The sequence below is a fragment of the Mchenga conophoros genome, linkage group LG18 (genome assembly GCF_057382185.1).
Source record: "Mchenga conophoros isolate Kocher_MC1m ecotype Shallow Benthic linkage group LG18, M_conophoros_male_GT1.1, whole genome shotgun sequence".
Classification (NCBI taxonomy): domain Eukaryota; kingdom Metazoa; phylum Chordata; class Actinopteri; order Cichliformes; family Cichlidae; genus Mchenga; species Mchenga conophoros.
The window spans coordinates 11361035-11386841 of record NC_140543.1 but is presented as its reverse complement, the minus strand read 5'-3'; the positions used below and the strand labels follow the sequence as shown (position 1 = coordinate 11386841).

The window sequence follows — 25807 nt, the reverse complement described above, 5'->3', positions numbered from 1 at the left end:
TTGCTCAATTTGCCACACCCAGAGTAAACATATCTTAGCCACATTCATATACGACATGACACCAACAGACACTGCAGAGCTTTCACCTCAAAGGCGACAGGGGGGAGAGAAAAAAAAAAAACAGCCCAAAAAACCAAGGGGGTAGATGAAGCAGAGATTATAATTTGCAGGATGAAAAACAAACCAGGTCCTTTATCCTTCCCATTTATAGCAGCACAAACCACCAAGTACATAAAAGCATGTGTTCATGAAGTGAACTCCGTAAAATGTATTATGAAGGTTTGAACTCACTATTGTGCACAGTCGATGAGCTGGTATTCATTGGACCTCTCAAAGCATGCTTTCACTCCTTCGTCGTCCCACAGCTTCTTTGCGTGATCAAAGAACTCCTGAGAGGGATTAAAAAAAAAGTTTTAAAAGCAACAAAAACACATCAAGAAAAACATTTATATACAAGTACATGTACAGTCATATGAAAAAGAAAGTACAATCTCTTTTAGTTCATCTGGTCTTCAACAAGTCTTATAAATAGGTACAAAACATGACATATTAAATATTATTCATTTAATAAAAACCAAGACATAAATGAAAGAGCAGTGTTGGAAAAACTACGTGCACCCTCACTGTGTCTATAGGAATTAAGAGAGTGAGTAGCAGCCAGGTGCTGCTAATCAAATGCACTTGATTAACTTATGACTATTAATTGTGAGCAACAAACAAACACAAGCAAACGTTTTGGCTTTTTCGTGGTCTCAAGCATTTAAGGATGCTGCCCAGCAATCCAGGAAGGGTTGCAAGTCCATTTTCAAAAATATAATCCTTCCCAGGGAGAAAGATTACGCACAAGTTGCCAATCTCCCCAGGAGTGGACGTCCCAGAAAGAAGCATGTTAAATGTTAAAGTTCATGACAGTAGAATTAGAAAAAGACTGAACAAGTATAGCTTGTTTGGAAAGGATACCTGGTGAAAGCCTCTTCTCTCTAAAAAGAACATGGCACCGTGGCCTAGGTTTGTAAATTTGCATCTGAACAAACCAAAGAACCAATGAGACCGAAGTGGAGAGCCTTGGCCGTAGTGCACAGCGAAAACCAAACAGAATATCAACACTAACACCTCATACCAGTTGTCAACCACAGTGGCGGGGGAGTGATGATTTGAGGCTGTTTTTTTCAGCTGCGGGACCTGGTCACCTTATAGTGATTGAGTGAAACAGTGACGATCCATCTGACAGCTGGAGCTAAAGCTGGGCTAAAACTGCACCATGCAACAGGATAATGATCCAAATTGCCCACAAAACAAGAATCAAAGCGTCGCAATGGCCTGAAGTCTAAAACTTAACCTGACTCAAATCCAAAAGTAGCATCTAGTAGTAGCATCACGTGGAAAATTATGAAAAAAGTTAATTGCTAATAAAGGTGGTTCAACGAGTAATTGAATCATGGGGCGGACTTAGTTTTTCACTCATGGTTTCTGCATTTTTGCTCAGTTAAATAAATAATAAGACAGTTTAATATATTATGTGTCATTGTTTACCTGAGGTTTTGTTTAAATAATTTTAGAACTTGTAAAGGACCAAATAAGTTTTTTATTTGTATATCATGTCCTGACACATACATTTTTCTCTTTCTTTATATAAAAAAATAGAAAGAGGTTGCAATTCTATCCTGTGTATTATGACATTTTCCAAACGTTCTCATGTTATTTCTGAAAATACAACTTTTTCTAGTCATGCTACAACCCAAGCATGTTATTTCCTGACTTGAAACGTATTTAGCCTAGCTTTGGGATACCTGTTGGGATACCTTTGCGTAACCTCCAGTTTGCAAGAACAACATTCTCTCAGCAAACATGAAAGCACATAAGAACAACAACAACAACACGTTGCGGGTGTCCACAGCTCTCCGTGTCCACTAACAACAAATACATTCACGACCTTTAGCTTTGCGCCAAAAACAGATTTCTTAGAATCGGTTTCTACTGCTACACGTAGCAAAAGCCCAACCCTATCTTTAACCCTTTTCACTTTGGTGCTGTAAGGTAATGTAAGGTAAGTAGGTCATCTAAATACCTTCTGATATGTTTTAGTTCTCCCCTAATGGACAAGACCTGAGAGAACAATTTAATAAAAAGAAGAAGAAAAAAAAAGAAGAATGATGATTCAGATATTGGAAGTCCAATCTAGTCCGAACACTGCTGTGTCACTGTAGGGGCATGAAGTGACAATTTATGACATTGGAGGGTAGAATTAAAATTGAAATAATATTGGATTGATGCAATCATTTACTGTAAATCATTTCATTACCATTTCATTGGTATTAATTAACTGTTAAAAACCCACACCATCTGACTCCAGCTGCATATTTGAGGTGTGAGAGTTCATTTCATTCCACTTGGCACCACCAACAAAACAATACGACTTCCTGGAGAAGCTTTCACGTAGCCATCAAGCTAATTCTGCGCAATGAGAGCGGGGATGCTGCTGGCTAAGTGTATTCACTGATCATCGTGTCTTCCAATGTTATTGCACTTTGCATTCAAAGTCAGGGCTTCAATGACATGACGCATGACATTACACCTGGAAATTTAAAGCAGGACACTGCAGACACTTTTTGGCATGAAAACAAAAAACAAAAAACTTTTTTCCTTTAAAATAACCACTTTGTATAAACATCTATCAAGAAAAACATACTAAATCACACAAATCACTAAACTGAAAGTTACATATACACAGTACACACACACACTTCACCCAGACCAAATACTTTTCTTCCATAGCTGGAGACAGTTACCTCAAAATGCAGGAGCAGAAAAGAATTTCTCACTCAACAACATTTCCTACATAACTACTGGACATGATGAAAACAGCAGGTCTCCTAGTTTGTTAGATCTGAATCACACCTATACAAAGATATGCACCATATATTCATATCCATGCTTCCAGGTTTGGTTTTCTCTTTTCCACCCTGTCTGTGTGTGTGTGTGTGTGTGTGTGTGTATGTGTATATATATATATATATATATATATATATATATATATATATATATATATATATATGTATATGTATATATATATATATATATATATATATATATATATATATATATATATATATATATATATATATATATAAAATGGCTATAAAAATGAAAAGTAAGGTAAGAGTCTTTGAGCACATGCACCCCCCCGAAAGTCTGTTGTAAGCCAAGAAAATCCCTAGCTTTATGTTCCATTTTACAACCTGTTGCAACAGAAAGGACAAAGTTGTAAACTAAAATGCTAACAAACACCATCTGTATTAGTCAATTAAGAGATTAGATGTTATATTGGCGGGGGGGGGTTTACACTCACTGTCACAATAGAGACTATACAGTTCAGCCCCTACTGTCACTCTGTAAGGACTGCTGTGGTATCTTAAGTTTTCATGTTTAAATTACAAAACTACAAGATGACGTTTAAAGAGAAGAGAGGGTCAGAGTGAACTTAACTGTTATGTCTCTCTCCATTTCATTAAGTCTGTCTGACGTTATCTATGTCCTCCCGCCAATCTAAATCTAAAAGCAACATGAGAACATACGTCTTGCATGTACGCAATTTTGCTTTCCCATTCAATTCCTTGATCCATGTTTATCCAGGAATTTCTAAAAACTTAGTGTAGATCCTCTAAAGTACATAAATATAACCTGCACTTCTGGTGAATGAAATCCATCCATCTATGCTGTAAATGCGTAGTTTCAGTACTTCAGCTAATGAGAGAAACTCATCAATGACTTTAAGACACTTTCCAGGAGTCTCTGTTCAATCTAGACAGAGGTGATTCGGCTAATATTCCTATTCGCTGCTTGTCCACATGTCTTTGAAATGGGCTCCTACTCTAGCATGGAGGCACCACATGACTCTCTGCGCTCAGCACTGGCTCTTCGCTGTGACTGGAGAGAGGGTTAAAGTAGCCCCAAACCAGAGAGAGAGGGGGAGAGAGAAAGGGAGAAGGGAGGCTGATAAATGATCACATGCTCCGGGAGATCTCCTCTCGGCAGATCCGGTGATTCAGTTAAACATGGAGTGGGAGGGTAAAAAAAAAGAAAAAAAAAAAAGACTGATCCAGTCCTTTTGTTATATATGGCCTTACATTTAAGGTTTTTCCTCACTTGTGCCTTTGATAGACTTTTCATGCCAAGCTGTTAGCTGTTCTATCAAAATATGCAACATAACACATTGCACAACTGTGGATCTGCTTCCTGCAGCACACAGTTTACCTCTTGAACAAAAAAAAAAAAAAAAAAAAAAAGCAGCCATATTTGCTTTCTGGTCTGTGTTTGCGTTCACCTCGGTTTCAGTCGAAATTCAACCCCCAACTGAACCAGTATCAGTAAGACAACACTAGTGCTGGTACAGGTCTCATAGAAGAAACATTAAGGGGTCTGAGACCCTAAAGAAAGGCTCAAAAAGGCTGGTGAGTGCTGAAGCTTGATGGAGGGAGGATGAGGGGTGGAAGGGGCAATAAGAAGGAAAGGAGAAAAGAAAAAAAAATATGGTCCTTAGGGCTCTTTTCCACAGAGGCGTGTGACACTGGGTCTTTGAATAAATGCAGTGTGTGCTACAGTGCCCTACAGAGGAACTGATAACACAGAAAGAGACCAGGAGGGAATCTGCTAAAACACAAGTTTTTTAACCCTTTCCTATGCTCTTCCTCCCACGCCATTTCCACCCCCCCACTCTATCGCCAGCCTCAAGATACTGATCATTTCTCAGCCTCTCAATGTTAATAAAGTTTTTGTGATGTAATCTGTCATACAGGTCAGGAAGACCAAGAACAAAATGGCCTACATTTCACTTAACTCATCAAAATAAAGTTGTAAAGCAAATGGCTTGCATCTTCCGTCGAACACTTAAATTCATTTGGGTTACTTTATAGATAGCCATTACAGGTCAAAAGCCTAATAACCTCAAATCCTTCCATACATAGCCAGCCAGACAACCAGTTGGCTCCTCAGTCAGCCATTGTCACCACATTTATTGAATCTTGGTATATCAGTGTTAGATAACTGTGCTCAGAGAGGCCTGACTTTGATGGGTTGAGTGCAGACAAATTTAGCCAAAAAAAAAAAAAAGAGTGAACAACTGTTCAAGACTGTTCTTCATTTTCCAGGGCCCGGCTCTAAACTAAATGATATATAGAGCGTTTGCAGTCCCGGCCCAAAGGTTCTGTAACAACCTACCCAAGGAAATCAGGTTGTTGGAGTCAGTCACCTCCTTTAAGTCATATCTTAACCCATGCTTTTATCTGATACCTCTTCTCAACTTGACTTTTAATTTCCCTTTTGCACTTTGTTTTATTCCCTAAATTTTGCAAATTCTGTTATTATAGGTTTCCAATTAGTAACTATTACAACTGAGCAGAGTTTGCTTTGTTTTGCTGGTCCTGTGAGGAACTTAATAACATGACGTCCTAAAACAGTAGCTATGTAAATAAAGTTTTTTATTGTTATTTATATAAGATGAAAAAAACATAAGAGAAGGCCTCCAGGCCACCTTTTGCCTCTCTGTAAGGATCCTCAAGTGATGAACTGGAAAAACTTCAAGGACTTCCCATGTTCCACTATAAAGATAACTACAACGGAAACTGCCCTTGATGTCTGTAATGGGGAAAAAGTTAAGCACAAAGCAGTTCCAATTACTTACAGGAGGAATAATCACAGGTTTGGCCTGTAAACCGATATAAGATGATATTAAATCATGTTACACACTCACTGACAGTGTTCCACAAGTTGAACCGAGGCAAAAGATATGAACCGTGCATCCGTACAGTAACTCTGCTCCAGCTTAAAGAACAATAAGGTTCACCTTTAAGAACAGACTGCAAGATATAAAGTAGCATTTTGGAGGCTTGATCCATCAGGGTGTAAATAAGTAACATTAATATATTTCAAATATGTCTAACAGAAATAAAACTACACAGTGCTAAATAGAGACCGGGGCTCATTTGAATTTGCTTCACTTCAGCTGACAGACACTGTCAAATGGCTAACGTTGCCACCGCAGTGACATTTGTTTCCATTTGCATAGATGACCGTTTGTATCCGTGCTTTCCTTTCCATGGGTCTACTGTTATCCAGGGCTACAGTGGGAAAAAGTTTTCCCTCCTGCTTTGATTATTAAGAGTAAAGGGCACGAGAGCTGAGCATGTCCACTGAAATATGGCATAAATAAAAATGTCTCTCAGTTTTACATCAACATGCAAAAACCATACAGGATGATATCCATTGGTTAACAGAAGCAACGTCAAAATTTCCACCAGCAATACGTTCAACAGATCGTGACACAATGCGACCACAGCTCTGAGGCTTGTCGCCTAATACAGTCGCAACTGCGAAAATCTTCCGTCTACGCCCTGACAATGATATCAATATATAAAACCCAGTTAATTTAACTGTATTACTTGATAAACAAACCAAAACAACAACAAAAAAGTCATATGGACCCAGCCCATAGTGTCAAGTGTCAATGATTAAAAGACAAATGGAATTTTGGTGGCATTTTGGTTTACAGTGCACAACACAAATTGGAAACGGGTCGCTTTTTACCAGCATGTCAGCAGGTCTGAGATTCCCAAATAACAGAGAGGAAGTTGGAAAAGATTAAACGATCTGGAGAAAACTAAGTTTGAAATAAGCACATTTTCAGGTTAATGGGAATTAAAGTAGTTTACAGGGAAGGGGACATCATTTGGTGCATGTTATTTTTTTTTAGCCATCACAGCTTTACTTATTAATTAAGAGAAATGTAAGAAGTCAAAGGTTATTGTGTACCACTTCTCCACAACACAAAACATGACATCATCTGTCCAAAAATATGCTTCCACGTTTCAAACCGGCGCCAACAGATGAAAGCCACAGGTTGCCGATTGGCCGTGTTCCTGCACTGCTGTATTAGATATCACGCCTAGTGGCACTAAGTGACAATGTAGTGGTGACACTGACGGCACAAGTGAAGCCTGAGACCGATGACAAGCACAGACGCTCCAAACAGAGCCATGTTGTTCCCTTTGGCCTGGCCGGGCCTGGGAACTCAACGCCGACTCTCCCCACGGCCCCGGCCCTCACACAACACAACACCAAGACTACTGCAGGCACTCTCACTGTGGGCCCCAAATGCCTTTAATGGTTATTCTTGTAATGTCTGAGCTTAGCACAGTTGCAAGATCCAAAAAAAGAGCATCTTATTCCAGATAGCTTCAACATTAGCAATGAAACCTTATCAGAAATTCATTGTAAAAACACACAGCCAAGAGAGATCAAACCCACAAATAAACTTATGTCCATCTTGTCTTATTTCTCCATATAACTGGCAACATTTTTAGAAGCTGAAACTGTACAAGGATCGAGAACAGCAGTAAAAGTTTACAGGGGAGAAGCTCGAAGTGAGCAATTTGTTTACTCCTAAAATTAACAGCGCCACTTGGGTCTAAAGATACAGGAATGCATACAGAAATAGGAATCAATTTTAAGACTTCTTAATAAGGACAAATGGATACCAGTTCCACAGGAGAACAATACCAACTCTAGCGGTGTGATGTAGTTTTATCTCTTTGTATAACAACTGACCGTCTATCGCGTGAAGAGTTGCCTTAACTTATTCTTAACAATAACACTGTGGGTGGTTCATCATGCCCAGTGTCACTAGTCTTTGGACCAGAAGGAACTGCAAAGATAAAAGACTCTACTGGCAACAAAGTTTTCCAAATATCAGCAGAGGGTTGATACTCTTCTAGTCATTATCTGGAACTTGATTGTCTTAAATCCCGTCGTCTAAAGTTAAAGTTTCTGAGCACATCTTGAAACCATTTCAAAACTCAAAAATTGGAGCCATATTCTTTTACTATTTCTACATTTCCTCGTCTGTCTAGCTTCTTCTTCTCCTCCTCCTCTCATTGTTTGTCAATGCAAGATAATTTAAAAAAAGAAAAGAAAAGAAAAGAAAAGAAAAGAAAAGAAAAGAAAAAAAATTTCTGATTAGAGAAATGTGAATCAGGTGACACGCCGTGCCAGTTCCAAGGACTGGTGTAGTTCAAAACCTTTTGGGAAGCTTTTGACAGAGCTTAAAGTCAACTTTGCTCAATTTGAATAGCATTATTTCACTTAAGCAGTTTCCTGTAAGCTCCCCAAATACACAGGAAAGGGAGAAACTAGCATGATTTTGCTTGAATCTAACTTTGAGCTGAAATCAGGATACAGCAAAGGACGGCTAACAGCTACACATTTATTAATGTTTCACTGTGTTTATCTCAGTCATGTTATTTATTATTTCACTAATACATACCAATGCAGTATATTTCAATTCCTGAATGCATCTGCAGCTCCTCTACATCCTTCCACCCCAGAGTATCCAGGGTTTTTTTTCAGAATTTGGAAGAGCAGCACACAGAGTAAGTAAACTTTTAGAATTTAAACCTCTAATAAAGGTTCCCTAACTAGGCTTTCTATTATGTAATTCGTTTCCAATTTGCTTTAAAATTTTCCCACGTCTGTTCTATTTTATTTTAGAAACATTAGAAACCTTGTAATGGTATGCGTTCTCGGTCAGGCCTCCATGGAAAAATAGATTTTAATCTTTAAGGGACTTCCTGTTTAAATAAAGGTTAAATTAGAAAATGTTGTGTAGCCTGATTTTGCCTTACGATTCCCAAATTCTTCCTTAAAGTGAGGATCACAGCTTATATCCGACTTATATCGGCAGATACTCAAAGCCAAGGTATCAAATCGGAAGTGGAAGTATAGAAAGTTGGATCAGGGCATATGTAAACTGAAAACCTCTGACAAGTAAATATAAAACTTTAAGACATTTCATGACCTTACTTTTCTTTTTAAAAATCTTTAAAAATTCCTAAAGACCCTCTGGAACTGTGGTTCCTGAAATTTCACACCACTGGTTAAAACACAAAGCTGAGCAGCTGAAACATAAACTGCACTCGATTCCCCTGAAATAGCATGTCAGTGCTTTCTCGCTCCTGTTAACCTGAATTAACAATAATAAAATTCAAAACGTCCCTCTGTGTATCTGTAGCTCTGTATCAGTTTGTTATTCCTGTTCTGTGGCACTGCACACCCAGTGTCAAACAAGGAACACTTTGAGAATTATGTAAAACATTATCTACATTTCCAACACATGACCTCGTGTTATCGAATGGCTGATCGCACACTGAAAAGATGTGCTCCGACTAGTTATCATTTCCATACTTAAGTTCATATCCTGCATAGTAAACACTATGCCCTTACCCATAGGGTAGTTATGAAGGTGTGTGTGTGTGTGTGTGTGTGTGTGTGTGTGTGTGTGTGTGGGGGGGGGGGGGGGGGGGGGGGTTATATTGTCATAAGGAACAAGAAATCACTGAAGAAATACATGATTAGGTGTGACAACTTTGATATGCACAGTTGGAGAGACAGCAAATGTATACCTTCACATGCCATCAACCACACAAGACAAAAGCAGCACCTGCTCTCACACATACTCACACACGTCCAAAGGTCTTACCTGTGAATAGTCAAAGTCAGAGAGGGGTGCTATGCTTTTGATGTAGTCAATTCTGAATTGGTCCTCTGGGTTGGCTAGCGGGACTGGGGGTATTAAAGTGCTCATTGCAGACACTATAGTCTAAGGAAAAAAAAAAAAAAAACAAGCATTAAGCAGGATGAACACAAGGGGGTGGGGGGAATCTGATTGTAAGCCTGTATAATAATCAGTAAAATGGGATTGCAGAGGGATTCTGTGTATCAACAGAGACATTGAGCACATTTGGGAGGTGATGCAGATGAAACTCACCACTATGGCATCCTTCACGTTTTTCCGAATATCTTGGATTTTCTGTTTCTTTTCCCTGTGTGGGGAAGACAGAACAGAGACATCCCACCACATTAGACGAGTAACACAGAGTAACAAATTAAACATACAGGCCATGTGCTGTGTCTCAGTATACGTCCCAGCACTGGCAAAAACATGTGCATGATTTCTTCCTACATATAGCATATTTTTCCTGCACAATTTACCACATTTTGTCAAACTTCAGAGCAGCAGGGCTGTACTTAGAGTTTCTAAAAAAAATCCTTTATTAAGACGCAGGGTTCCTCCCAAGTTAAAATGTGCATGTAAGCAATGAGTTTGCCACCTTGCTAAACCACTATTATTTTCGGCCATTTGAGAAATAAAGATGTATTTAAAGCTCAAGTAAATTAAACCCCCCTGAAATCCTCTTCGGTGGGCACCAATTATTTGTACATGTAGGTGGTGGGGGACCCTGTATATGACAATCCCACCCTCCTCTTCCCCAGATCTTGAAACTGCAAGATCATGCCTCCCTCAGTCAGGGAAATAAATTAAAAGCACACAAAAACAGGGTTTTCATATAGTTACATGACTCTGACATAAAGTGGGCCTGTTTAAAATAGCCCACTGTTAAGATCAATGCCATGCAAGGCCTTGCAGCAAAACAAATCATCAATAATAGGCCTGTGTCGATCACAACCTTTCACCCTCTCACATAAAACAGGAAACGGCAAATTATTTGCCATCTGTGTAACACTGACATCCTCACATATGTATGATAACTGTGCACGAAAAGAAGAGGGTGTGTGTGTGTGTGTATAGAGAGAGAGAGGGAGAGAAGGAGGGGGGAGGACGATATTAGCTGGTTTGCATGGGAAACTGGGCCCAACAGGCGCTGCAGTGCCTGGGGAAAATCCATTCACAGGCTATCTTCTGGCCTCGACAATGTTATTCATTAAGAGGGGAGCCATAAAAATAATCATTAATGCGATTTTTTTTTCATGTTGGCGTTTAACAGGCGTACTGAGCAGCACTCACTCTGCGTTGAAGCCGTTGACGTGTAGAATCCTCATCTGCTTCACAATGGTGCTTTTTCCGGACTCTCCCGCACCTTCGAAAATACACACAAACACATCACAAAATGACCACAAACACGGACATCCTGATTAGCGTGAACCCCTTCCACAGCACCGCAAAAGAAAGAAAGAAGAAAAAACCCAACAAAATCTGGAAATGAAGCCAGTTAATTGTAGGCTCCGGAGCTTCGCTTCCATCAATATCCACCCCCATGACATATTATTGCAAGCGCTGTCAAATGGGGCTACGTGTTCGGTAAACGAAAGGGATTACGGTTAGCTCACATTTCAGACAGCCATCACCACAGAAAGCAGCCTTACCCAGTAATAAGAGCCTGTGTGTGGCTTTGTACGCTTGTCTTTCCTTTTGCAACTGTTTTTCTATCTTTTTATTAGCCTCTCGTTGTGCCTTTTCGTCGATGCGTTGATCTTCAGTCTTGCTGTTGCCCAAACAACCCATCTTCCGTCGCCCTAACCCTTCCTTGTGGAATCGTTAAAAAATATATATATATTCTTTTTAAAAATGAAACCTGGGATGATATTGCGGGTTGAAATGACACAAGAAGGAGTCTGGTGTGAAATAAAAAAGGTTAAAAAAAATCACAGCGAGGCTTCTCCGTCGGAGGGAGGAATATGTTCCCCGTTACAATTCCGCTTTAGCCGCAGCCAACCGTCATCCAAACCGTTTGCTAGTTTACAAACCAAACGAAGAATAACGACTCGCTTCAACGGAGAAATCTAAAAAAAATAGACATAAATAAGAAGAGAGAGGGGGGATTCAGTTTCTGGGAATCCAGTCAACTGTTCCTATCGCGTTTCCAACCCCTCTCTTCTCTCAGTATTTTTTTTTTCTATCTGAATTTCTATCAGTATTTCTGTCTCTTTAACTCAGCACTGCCTCTCTCTGTAGCACCAGGAAGTAGCCGTGCACCGTGGAGGTGGAAAACAAACCTGCGTTAAACTGTAACATTAACAACCCGCACTCATAGAGCATTTTAGAACGTGTGTGCCAAAATACGACGAGCCATTCCAGATTTAGTCCGTTTGCTGTCCCGCTATCAAAGTAATCGAAAGAAAGTGGAAACCCGGACGCGACTCTCTCTCTCGACTGCTTTTGCAGAGGGGCTGGGTCTCTTCTCGTTGGCTTTCAGTCAGTGAGACAGCCCTGACCCTAAACTGGCAACCCAGTTACAGCGACTGTCTGCGTGCGCAATGGGCTTTTACCTGGCTGAGGTTTTTACAATAGACTACAGGTCTGGCAACACATCACAGCGGTCGCGGGCAGGGGCGTTTCTACGATTTGTAGGGCCGATGTCACACGACAGGCCCCACCGGAAGTTAGACTGTTTGATAAAAGAAAATACATATGTAGAGAAATGGGGCACAAAGCACAGTGTTTACTAATATACTATTACTATAATCCCAATTCAGTATTTATAGAGAAGTTTTAGCATGCCAGTACACTAAAATTTTAGAAAGTAAAATGCTCATTAACCAGAATAGTTAATTATTGATTAATGGATCATCTTTAATTTTGTTTTTCATGTTTGTTTGTTTTTTGTTTGTTTTTTTAAACTAGAACAGAAGTCAATGGTTGTGGGAAATAATAATAATAATAATAATAATAATAATAATAAAAAATACTGAAAGATCTCTAGTTCAAATATAGAAATTTTCTGTGTGTTTTTTTTTTTTTTTTTTTTTTTTTTTTAAATGTAGTTTTCAGTTTTTAAATTTCCAACATAGCCGTTTCTCTGAATAGGTATGGGCCCCACTTTAATGCATAATTGTGCACATCACATTCATTTTGCAGCTACAGATGATTTTAACTATATAACTATTGCTGTATGTCGCTATCTATAATAATAATAACAATAATAAGTCATTTATAAGTAGATTTCTAATTTTAGGTTCTGCTAGTTAATTTACTTATTGAAGAAAAAAAAATTATTTATTTATATATATATATATATATATATATATATATATATATATATATATATATGGAATATCATAGGAAGAGCCTCCCATATGTTTGACTCTCTCAGAAGCAAAACTCAAAGTACTTTTTAAAAAATAATGTTTCACAGTATAAATATGTAGAAAGAAATACTGGGATTGCATGTTCTACAGTAAAATATACAAACCAACACTAATGACCTCTGCAGACCTTTAGGCATCAGTGCATAAAAATCAAAATAATTTTGTAGTTTATATCATTGCATTTGTTTAGCAACAACTCTGAAAACAACTGTCACTGAGCAGAGTTCAGTGCTACGAGATAAAAGCTTTACCACATAAAACTAAAGAAAAACTCAACTTGAATGATGGAAAAATGAGTCAGAAATGCCACAGCCTTCTCTTGGCTCAAGATTCATTAAGACAGGCTGAGACGAGGTTGAAAACTGTTCTGTGATCTGACAAATGAAAATTTGAAATTACTTTCATGGATGCTGCATATTCTAGGCTAAAGAGAAGTGATGACGTTTTCAGGGAAGGCCTTTGCTTATTTCAGAAATACAATGCCAACATTTCCAGCACTGTAACAGTGAGAGAGTCCAGGTGCTAAACCGATGTGCCTCGAGTCCAGATCTGTCACCCACTGAAATCACTTCGCATATTATGAAGAAGAAAATGAGACAAATGAATCCCCATTGTTGAACAGTCACTTATCAAGCCTTGAAAACTTTCCTGGGAACTCCTTGGTTCCTAGGAAATGGTGATACCACACGGAACTGTCTCAGTTTTTGACTGAGATGTAGTGCTGGCAGGAAATTGAACATAAACACATTATCTTTCTCATTTAAGAGAAACCTGACAGGGATTTTGGGATAAACATTGAGCATTTTTAGCTTTGATGTAATCATTTTGCTGGTGAAAAATAAAATGTTGCATGTTTAAGTAGTTTTAACTGTGGCATTGCAGCATTTACTTAAGTAAAGCATCCGAGAACCTCAAGAGATAAATTTGAGAAAACCTGATTTTTTCCAGAATTTTGTCTGATTCTTCCCATTTTAGTTTTGATTCCTGGACAACTTTAACTGTTGTTAGGTATGTCTTTTCAGTTGCTTATTAACACACATATTTAAATCAGCCAATCACATGACAGCAAGCAAAGACACCATGTATGCATGTAGGTCAAGAAAGCTGTAGTTCAAGCTGAGATTAAAAATAGAGAGGAAAGGTGATTTAAGTTACTTTGAATGTGGTGTGGTTGTTGGTATCAGACATGCTGCTCTGAGTATTTTAGAAACTGCACAGATTCCCCAAACCATCATCTCTAGGGTTTTAAGAGAATGATAGTGGCCTAATGGTGTTTGGGATATTTTCTAGGCAAACTTTGGGCCTCTTCGTACCAGCTGAGCATCATTTAAAACACTACAGCCTACCTGAACATTGTTACAAAGCTCAAATCATCTGAAAATGGTTTCTGAAACATGAGTTCACTGCACTCAAATGGCCTCCACAGTCGCCAGATCTCAATCCAATACAGCATCTTTGGGATTTGGTGAAAGGAGAGATTCGCGTCATGCATGTGCAACTGATGAATCAGCAGTAACTGTGCGACGCTATGATGTCAATATGGACCAAAATCTGTGCTGAAAGCAGCTCTGAATGCAAAAGGGAGTCCAACACAACACTAGCAAGGTGTACCTAAAAAAGTGGCCACAAGCATGTATATACTGAAATTTCTGAGCAATTTGAGACACTCCATAAAACAAGATCTAGCAACGTGATAAGTTACATCTAGTCAATCGCTCTGCTGTGAAATTGCAGTGATACTAACAAGAGATAAAATGTTGTTTAGTTCTATTAAATAAGCATAATGTTATCCTCAACCTGATCTCAAACTGCAAAGTCCAAATGACGGAGCACAGGAGTATTTTAATTATACGTTAAGCAAAGATAAAAGAAATGCCTTTCTTCTGAGTTTCATCCTTTGTGAAACTCAATGCTCAGCACACATTAAAGCCATGTTTGCCACCGACACAGTTTACACGCCTGCCCGCCGTGCCGTGTGGCGGGCTCACTAAAGAGATGTTTAGGATGTTAAATAAGTGCTTAGTGCCACGTCTTCCTTACTCATAAATGTTTACCTGCCAGAGGCTAAACCAATAAACCAACCGTAAACCATGGACCACCACAGAATGAAGGATTTATCCCAGAGACCATCCATCTGACAGTTTTGCCAGAGCTTAGACCTGCAGTAGAGCTACAACCACATGAACGGCCCTCAATTAAGATCAATTAAAGGCATTTGATAAAGTTTGCTTGTGATGGCTTTTCTTTCTTTCTTTCTTTCTTTCTTTCTTTCTTTCTTTCTTTCTTTTTAAAGTTGGCATTTACGGTTACATTTAAATTTAGTTTTAAATTTAGAACAGCATTGCGTTATTTGTCAAAGCAGTATTTACGAAACAAACTCATTTTATTCACGTCATCACAACGTCTCATAGCTCTCGCTAGTCCCGCCTTCCTGTGTTAAAACACAAACTATCAGTACCAGTCTGCTGCATTCAGGTTTTAAAAACTAGCCGCAAAATGTACTGTACATATTAATACCATCACTAAACGCGTCACTGAACAACGAGGTTATTTTTGAAACATATACCAAGGAATCTGCGATTATTCTGTCCGAAATGCAAATACCAGTTTCCTGTAGTGAAATTAGTAGAACAAAGTTACCCAGCATGCAAAACCACTCTTGAACTCTCACTACCACCATAAATACTCCATCACCAAAAGAGGGAAAAATCCGGCTGCCGGCCTGAGAAAGCAAGGTCAAAACAAGTGGCTGGCCCACACCACCCTCTAGTGGCTACGCGCAGAATTGCACGCAGGCTGTCGAGCTCCCCATGAATGATGCAGAAGTAGGTTTTGCTGCATAAATTATTGTCCTTTTTAGGAAGTACCGTCTGATATTTATATTTAGCTTGCCGCTGCTTCCTCTTAACTAGACTAAAAGTGTGTGCCAATACTCATTTTTCTTTTAAGTCCCTCTCCAAACAAAGATTGCTCTCATTTATCTGTACTTCACTTGAAGTCCTTTTTTTCTGCCATCTTTGTCCAGGATTTGACACGAGTCACATCTAGTGAAGGAGAAAGGTTTCTCAATGTTCCACCTAAATTCAATCTGTATCTGCATGAACAGCAGAACTAGCTTTTGATATCATGTGCAAAAACATGCAACTTTTAGCAGATGCATGATTTGTATCCTGTGGAGACATGAGAAAAAGATAAAGAGAGATGGGGCTTAAAGAATCCCGACTTGAAATCGCAGGGAAAACTCTACACAAACAGGGGTGATGGTAGAAGAATTACATCCGGGGGGTAAAAAACAAAAACAACAAACCGTCTTTATATCTTATTTTGGAGCAAAGAAAAAAAATCAGCAAACGTAAGCAATTTTTGTCAGATTTGACAGGCAAGTCTATACATATGATTTTTGGGTCCACTGAAGTTAAAGTTAATTTTCATAAAACTTCAGGATAACAATCAAAATAGGCGATCAGAGGGCTTTGAAGGTGGTACTGAGAACTGGCTTTTGAGTGAGGTACGAGGCCTTCTGTCTAGCAGTTAAACTTTTGAATGTGTGAAAGAGTTTTAATCTATCAGTGTGACATCTGTAAAGGTCACTATGAAAAATCAATCAGTGCCTCCCACCTGACTCTGAGCCCTAAAGTACAAAGGATGGGTTGAAATTCAGGACCTTTTTTTATATATATTATTTTTCCAGCAGTTTTGAGACCTCATTACTTTAATGAGTAGTGAGTAATAAATGTTACCTGGATGTGCTATCTGTTTTCTGATCATTCCCACAATAAAACAATAAAAGGTTATATCATCATGGCTCTTTAAAACAAGTTAAAGAATATGAAAAGCCCCATTTTGATACCATCTTTTATACTGTGTCAAAAAGATTCTCTAACAGTCTTATTTTGAGTGTTTTAGGGCTTTTAAAATATAAAACGTGAGGACCAAAGTTTGCATGCTTTCATTAAATAGAGTAAGGTTATTAAATTAGCCAATTCTGACAGGGTGAGGTGGGAACATTTTTCAGATTTGGCCTGTTGATTTTATATAGTAGAAGACATACTTGCCAATTAAGGTCTGTGTCAGTGTATTCACATGTGCAGCCTTGGAAGCAGCTCTCAGATCAGTATTACAAGTAAATCTGTTTTTTGTCTGACATTAATAGTTCTCCCCTCCATTTTCACTCTTACATGTATCCACACCTCGAGTGACTCGGGTTTATTTCCCATACCCGCTTAAAGCCCCTTAAACACAGCTGCAAATGCTGCACAGTTGCACTGTGCAAGTAAAACACAGGCTTTACCAAAACTATTGCACTTTACATTTAATATAGTCAAATATAAGGCTTTCTGGCTGGGAAAAGATTATAACTGCCAGTGGGCTGTAACGGCAGACCTAATAATAACTGACACTTGAAAGAGTTCTTTTCTCCACATAAATCTTCTACACTTATTTACTGGCCCGGCTATAATTGAAGCATGTATTGTACAAACAAGGCACGCGTCCAAATGATATGCAGCTAAAATTAGCCTCCTTGAAATTTTTTCTGAGGCTGGAAAGAACTTTACAGCACTCTCTGTGGGGACAGAGGCTCTTGATAAAGCATAAATTATACTGTAAGCACAACGTGAAGAACAACCACGGTCCAATGTCCTTCGAATGTGGCGTGGTTCACTCTGATGAAGCAATCACAACTATCAAGACAACTCACACTGCGACCTTGCTATCAGTATCATAAACACGACTGTAATTCATACTCCAGTACCTGCTGTTGCTCATTACATTAACTGGGAACTCTAAGCAATGAGTAGCAAAGTTCAGGAGTGGTCAATGATAAAACCCATTTAGACAGAAGCAAAGTTCAGTTGCCTCTGCTTGTATTCGAAAGGGCTGGGGGTGGGGCCTGTGTGAATGAGTAAGCTTTTCCAAAGTGTGCATGTTTTCACATGGAGGATAGGGACTCAAAAGGCAAACAAAAACAAAACTAAAAAGCACATCTCGTAGGGACTTCCAACGAAATCCGCATTTAGCCAGCCTACCTCGTTTCAGTGATCGTTTCGGTCAGAAGTACCACATTGTTAGCAGCCTGTTGTTCAGGCTTATGAAGGCGATAAGGCTGAGATATGAAACAGCCAGTTAAGGACATCTAGGAAAGCTGTAACAGATATTATCAGAGGACTGTGGAGAATCTGAGCCAAGAGGCCAAACAATAAAGTAACTTCCTCTCCAAGAAATCATAGGAACTTTCCTTCCAGTTCCCATCCCTGTATTCCTGCACTGCAAGTAAAAAATGCACTACTTCACATTTTCTGAAGTGTCTTTTATTTGAACACGCCTAATAAAGAATGTTTTTACTGTAGGTTTGAAGAAAATATAACATTACTGTGCTGTGAGAAGTCCAGATAATAATAATTACACACAGATCCGTGACTTTCTGTGTCTAAACAGATAAATGAAGAGGCCTATTTTTGACTAAAATGAGCCATCTTGCTTTGCAATTCAAACACATCGGATATGTTAAAGTTGCAGAGCATGTGGCAATCTCATAACCTTTAATAAAGGGATGCATCTTCATTAGAGAAGCTATCATTAAATATTTCATTTATATTTCTGTGTAACGTCGTCAGTAAACTACACAAGCAAGCTTTAACCTCCTGAAAACCGGCAGTGCCTTAAACTTTGCTATGCTATTTAAAGAAAACTTCCCATATGAGGAAAAACTTTTTTAGTATGTAACAGTTATGTAACAAAGTTACAACTTCCTGTTCAAGGATGAAAGCTTAGTTTTTATTCTTATCAGGTATCCAACTAATCCCAAATAGATCCCAAACAGGAACTCGGGTCTCAGGAGGTCAAAAATATTGGATCAGAAGTGATTTACCTTCACAGGCTGACTTATTTTGTCAAATTGCAATTTTTAAATGTCTGAACAAACTAGTCACAGATCTGCTCCATAAAATTGATTTTAAAATTCCACTATTGATGCTTTGCAGAAAGATCTACACTTAAACACTCATATATACTTTTTGTTGCATCCAAAGGCACTATAAAGAAAGTGGTTGTTTTGTCTTTTATGTTGAGGGTATTTGTACATTTTGCACTATTACGCAGTTTTTAACGATCTGACTTTGTATGCTTCCTTGATGGTGGCCTTTCCTGTAAAAGGTTTGCTCTCGATGGGACTTCCTGGTTAAATAAAAGAAAATTTGATCAGTCCCCTTTCGAGGTTAAAAGGTCCAGAGAGCTGGAAAACCCTGCCATAAGAAATAAAGACATGACTGATTTTACAACTTTTAACACCGAGGAAAAACTAAGGCAAATCTGTGATCACTCTTCTCAGGGACTGTTTTTTTGTTTTTTTTTTTAAATCTGTTCCATTTTATTATTTCTTTATGTTTATTTTACACCTAATTTGCAAATTATTTGTGGCTAGAAGTCCTACAATTATGACTACATATATATTTTATTTAAATATAGTGCATGCAACGTCCCTACTATATACATAAACAAATATGAATCACTTCTATTTCCATTATCCGTCATTATGAGTCACATTTTTCCACTTGTCAACGATCTAAAGAACATAAAGAAAGTCAACCTGCTATCACAGAAGACCAATGAATGAATCTCACAAATATCTGTATTTAAAAAAAAGCTTGAACGTGTGAAGTTTTGCTAAAATACTTTTTTTTTTAAATGATGAAATGTCTCAGCTCCACAAGAAATTATCTTTATTTCTGTATTCGAACATAAAATCTTGGAAAATGAAGAAAAATTATTTACTTTTAGGAAAAGAAACTGTTTCAGCTTCACTTCAGCAGGTTAACATCATATTTTCCAAGTTAGTGCTGAATTAAAATATTACTCATCAGCTGTTACCATATGAAGAAAAAGCCTAACACAGCATCCGAACATTTACCTGATTGTATAAATATTACCAAAGCATGCTCAAAGCCTAGCACGGCAGCCCATTTATGGTCCGCATTCGTTCCTCTTAATCATTGTTATTTCACTAAATTACTGCAGCAAATACAAACAGATAAAGTGACCCAGATTAGGCACCATACGTTGCGTTGAAATGTAACACTATTTGAAAGGTGTCCACTTTCAGAGGAACACAAACCACCTCAGTCCACTGCAACAGGAGTCCTGCTGGAGACTGGCAGGATATAAAGCCCCAGAGGCCTCTCGGGAGAAGCCAGAGGTGGCCCGCAAGGGCTGCTGGGTGTACCAGGAGAGTCAGCCAGCTCCCAAAAATAACTGTGATCCTATGGAGGCAGATCACGCTGAAGTAACACAGGTCAAACATGCTGTAAGCTTCCATGGAAGAATGTATGACAGTGGCCTGTGCGGCTTCATTAGGATGAGCCATTTCTTCCTGTGTGTAATTAGTGGGAGCTGTTTACTCAGGAAATTAAACTGGCAGCCATTTATAATAATCGAGGAAAGAAGCAGTGCACTTTTCGAAGTAGAGGAAATGCATGCGATACAGCATCAAGCCTGGCATGAAACTGCGAAAAACAAAAGAGCATCAGTTCTGTTTTTATTGTAAATGTGTCGACATCTAAGTCTTTTATAATCAGGTTAGCCCTGGCCACCTTTAAGCTTCTGCTCCTGGTCAAGATTTTCTCTCTTGAAAAAAAAAAATCAAGTGCTGTGCAAGTTTTCTTTTACAGTAGAGGGGTGAAATAACACAAATTACAAGATACATCTATATAAAATATGACAGTATTAATTAAAGTGTAATCTCAAAAGCAGCTGGAGGGCTGAATTCAAAGATGGGTGTTACATTTTCGTTTCTGCGCTGAATGCTCTGCGAGGTGGTCGAAATGAGCTCTAAGCCATTTCCGCTGGTGAAGAGGTCCAGCCCAAAATCGCCATCATTCTGAGCATAAGACTGGAAATCATATAAACAATCCATCTATGGGACCCAGTGATGGTCTGGTTAAGTATACAAGTCCTGTGGTTTATATAAACACGTTTAAAATCAATACGTGTCCCACATACTTATTTAAATATGAATTTGCTGGTTATGGGTTTTTTTTCCACACTATAATAATTTACTGTATACAAAGGGCCATAACCCCCAATTATTTATTAAACTGATCACTTACAAAGGCTGACAAATCTATGTGAACTTGTAAATTCTTCATAAATGAAGGTGTAACCATCAAACCGAAGGTCAGAACTGGGATCAGTCTGTAAGTTTGTACTCTGAGTGGATCATTTTATCATATTTGTTTGGTTATTTAAAATGCAGACTCTAAATGTGCAACAGTTAGCAAAAAGGTCATTTTTTATTATATTATACACATATAGAGAACTCCAGAGTAAATATGATCTAATACTACAAGTCACCATAATATGCTTTAAAATATTATTTGAACCATTTATTCAATTGGTTAACTTTTTTTTTTCAAAGACAGACTATTTTTGGTGTCTCTGGGCAGATAACGCACTTAAAAATAAAACTTTAAAGAATCACAGGAGCCAAATTTAGCATGCAGTGCCTGATGCAAATCACCTTATCTCGATTCATCTTTCACAATTACACCATTTACATTTGTCAGTGTTAATCGAGCTATTTTATTGGAAATCCCTAAAGTGAGCTCACTCTACACCACAGGCTCCTATACACTCCTCCGCTGTTTATTAAAGCAAAATAACATAGTTATTGAAACCCCTTTACTGTAAACATGTAACAGTTTAGCCAAAAGTCCATTTTTAACAAATAATATTATAAAATACTCTCTCATACATGATTGCTAGAGCAAACATGGTCCTATAACCAAAAGCTAAGTAGTCTTTTTATAAGAACCGAACTGATATATTGGTCACTTGATCACAGATATGCTGTGTCGTCCAATTAACATTTAAAAAACAGAATATAGAGGTAGAAAAATAAGTTTGGGATAACTTTAAAATGGTCGATATATCTTTAAAATATATAATATAAATCTCTGCCTGCTGTGGCTCCCATATCAGACAGACTCTAATTGTTATGAACCATATTTGCATATTATAGTCTATCACAAGAAGCCAATTCTAGTCACTATATTGCAGAGTGGAACGCTTTACTATACTGCACCACATGAGTCCCAACATTTATTGAGCAAACCAGCGAGCTATATTCTGTGTGTACACTAAACTGTACTTGAACAAGGCACAGCAGCAAGAAGCTAAATGATCTCTATGCAGTACATATTTGTACACTAAGGTCACCTTACACACTTTATGGATTCATTTACTGGAGGGAGGGGAAAAAAGACTACTGTAACTAGATGTACCTGTTGTCTCCGGTTATATAATTACAGGAGTGGTTGTCACATTGTGTGCCTTGTGATTTTGTCCCAAACTTACAATATTATTCCCGTAGCACAAAAAGCAATAAATGAGATGTAAATGCAGTGTATTAGTGAACAAGCAGTCCGATTGATGAATTGCTTCCCTTTGTGGGCCAAACTACAACGATCTAAACTGTAGGTGTCATTTAAGTGCAGATGCTGCACATCTGTGATCCAAAGCGTCTTCAGAATTTAAAGAAGAATTAACAACATTTCAACATGTGGGCTTTTTTCTGCAAATACAAACTGACGTACGCCTTGAAATCTTGGGGTGCCTTGGGTACAAAAATGTGTGAAAACCACTTGTTTTAGGTATAACATCTAATTTAATAGACACTAGAGCATTACTAAAACAGCCTGTATTACAGTATATTTGTTGGTGGGTATGACTTTAAAAAGTGCCCCAGCTCCTCCACATAAGTGCTGAGTGGGAATAACCAAACAGCCAAAGCTAAGGCATCTTTAGATTATCTTTACAGAGAAAGTCAGCTGCACTTATAGGACACTCCAGAGTCCAAATGTGCCAGCTAATAAAAGAAATATTTGTTTTCTGTCGCCTTGGACATATGCCACACTCATACTATGATAGAGGCTACTACACAAGGCAAATACGGCCCAGTATAGCCTCCAGCTAAGAAGTGTCTGTGTGCCCATGTAATGTTTATGTTTGTCCCTGATTAACAGTCGACATTTCGCTTAATTGGCTATTCAAAAATCCCCATAACCCTGAATGTAACTGTGACAGCAAGGATCCGGTAGTCTAAACGTCCATCTTCATCACTTGTCATTGACAGCCGCAGGGAGTTTAGTCTTCACAGTCAAGCCAACAGATGTGGCAACAGGCCTCGCTAGAGCAGTGACATAATTTCTGGAAAGGCCAGTGCGTTTTTTGGTTTCTAATAATAAAACAGAGGTACACAACCTACCGAGCAGCAGCAGCCGATGCGTCTGTTTGTACTCCCGTTTGAGCTCCTTGAGCACCCTGTCTATATTCTTACTGACTTTCTTCGCCTCCTTCTCGGCCTCCTTCTCCTCCACCAGCAGTTTGTCACAGTTTTTCTGCTTTTGGGTGCTTGTTTTTTGCAGCAGCTGTAAGCGGCGGCCGCGGTCCTTCCCCGTCCCTTTACCGCTGCCTCCACCTCCGCCGCCTCCGTTCTGTATGAGCACACCGTCGGTACCGGTGTCTCCACGGCGGTGCTCCCCGGCCGGGAGCCTGGCAGGGTCCCCGGGGCGCACCAGGCCGCCGCGTAGCGACGAAGTCTCCCCGCATCCCCCGGTGTCCTCCTGGCGAGCTCCCCCGGCGCGTGTCGGCACGGCGGCATCCGGAGGCTGGTCCGAGTCCGAGGTAGCGTTGGAGATAGAGCCGCTCAGGTCCCCGAAGAGCCGGGGACGCAGACTGTAGCACAGCCCCATGTTGAAACCAATATGTGTCTGTGAATGTGATTTTTCATAAATTAAAATATCAAAAAAAATCGCCGTTGTGCCACGAGCCCTAACGAGCCATCGTCACATTGGAGCTCCAGCGATGCGATTCAGGTCCGAATTTGAGCCGAAAACGTGAATGAATTATGCTCCGACATTTGCTATATGTCATTTTGCATTTTCCCCAGTCAGCCTTCGCTTCGTAGTTAGTGGATCACCTGATCCTTTAGTGGACACTGCGGGTCCACCTTACCGTAAGTAACCAAAAGCACAACCTTGGAAAAAAACGCGTCTATGCGCCTCACAGACAGGCAACAATCTCACTGCACAGTTGTTAGGTGCAATGCACGGCACGTCACATTACTACAGTATGGCCATTTCGAGAATGCTGGTCATGGTTTTCATTCCTCACATTTCATGCTTGTATCTCTAAATCAGTTGGTGGCTCCTGCTCTCTAGACCGTAATCTCTATTTTAAGACACGGCACCAAAGCGTTTCTTTATTTGGCCCTGCAAACATTCCTCTGATACGATCTGTGGCGCACACAAGGATATTAGAAAGATATTACCAAACTGGCACTTTAACTCTTAACATTGTTTCTATGATTTAAAAAATATATATTAGGCACTACTGTATGTTTTAACAGTGGGAGCTAGTGTCTTAAGCAGGGGCGTGTCAACAAGGGAGAGGATGTGGTGGCACAGTCCCCTCTCTGTCACCTCAGCTGGTGCTAAAAAACTGTTTACCTGTAGAAAATATAACTACATACACAATTTGTATCAATTATATATGTATAATAAATTAAGGCCCATTATACCAGGTAAAAATGAGACTGTTATTTATAAACCGTGTATAAAGTTCTGAAAATGAACTCCACTCTTACCAGCAGCAACATTAAATGTATATGTGGATGCCAGTGCATTAAGAATTAAATCCACCGATAAAAAATATAAGTACTTTAAATTTTTCAGTTTTTTGAGTATTCCCAGATCAAATAATGTTGTTTGAACAGTACAAACAGTTTTGAATGCTAGCCATTTTTCTCCTGCGTTTAGCGTTTTTCCTGTTTTTCCTTGTGTTTATGATTGATAACCTTGTGCATAACAAAATTCACAAACAGATTTAATGTGTTTGTGAATTTTACCTTTTGGCAAAATGTCCTGGATTTTTATTATACGTGCATGACAGTGTATGACCTGTTTGCTCCTGCACTGGTTCCTCTTTCTCATGGTTCATCACATTATCACAACATGAATAATGGTTTTTAATGCTTCCTTTATTTTCTCATAAACAGTTTTTTGTATTGTGAGTCTAAACAACATAATTTGGGGGAGTTCCATATAATATAAAAACTATAACATATTTAAGCCATGCAAAATATGACCTTCATGCTATGATGATTTTCTGAATTTTCCAACATTTTTCAGTTAAAATAGGACTCACAGGAGAAACCACAGCAAGAAGATGAGTCTTGTATCAAAATGTATTTATATATTTAATCAGACCTTTATAACTTGTTTTGAACAGCCTTCTGTCCCACACAGTGATGCAATCCTTTAAATTGTACTCAGAAATCCACGTTTTTAAGTTTTTAAATTACGAGAACCTTAACTTAAAAACATCCAGGCTACAAATGCTTCTTCCTGTTACTCTGACATAGACATTAAATCAGTACGGTTTTACTATTAAAACTATGACATATCAATTTGATTCTGGCACTGAGAATGGCTGTAAAATTGACCTTGTTGCACTTTTGAAATGTGATGATTTAAAAAGTGCCAAATATTTAGCACCATTGGCACTTCGAGGCTGTCTAACTTTTACCTTCATCGTATGAAGGCTTCATGAACAGCACTAGAGTCAGTGTGGGGCACTTGAATTAAGTGTCTGATAACTGGGGAGCTTTGTGACTTGAATAATCGGATCAGAAAACATTCTGACTACACAAACAGGTGCAGAGAGCAAATTGGACCACTAGATGGAGCACTTGTGAAACAGTAAGCCAGTGATAGAAGTGCTTCTTCCTCTGGGAGGCTGTTTCTGCAACAGCATGATGTGCATTAGTAAAGAAGATCTGTAGCATAGTTTGAAACCCTCTACTCTGAGCCACAATTGA

At 38.8% G+C, this 25807-nt stretch overlaps 1 protein-coding gene across 2 annotated transcripts in view; it reads right to left on the bottom strand.

The window, feature by feature from the left end:
- gnal2 (guanine nucleotide binding protein (G protein), alpha activating activity polypeptide, olfactory type 2) overlaps positions 1-23906 on the bottom strand; it is a 53961-nt gene extending 30055 nt beyond the window's left edge. Inside the window, exons 1-5 of one of the 2 annotated variants that reach the window (XM_085253634.1) lie at positions 23195-23906; positions 10856-10928; positions 9818-9872; positions 9530-9649; positions 292-389 (exon numbers count right to left, since the gene is read on the bottom strand). In XM_085253634.1, the coding sequence (XP_085109760.1) occupies positions 292-389; positions 9530-9649; positions 9818-9872; positions 10856-10928; positions 23195-23681 (833 nt within the window). In that variant the 5' untranslated portion in view covers positions 23682-23906. Of the gene's footprint in view, positions 1-291; positions 390-9529; positions 9650-9817; positions 9873-10855; positions 10929-11214; positions 12455-23194 lie in introns of those variants that run through there. The other variant, XM_085253635.1, reaches the window with a different exon arrangement.
- Between the last annotated feature and the right edge of the window lie 1901 nt (positions 23907-25807).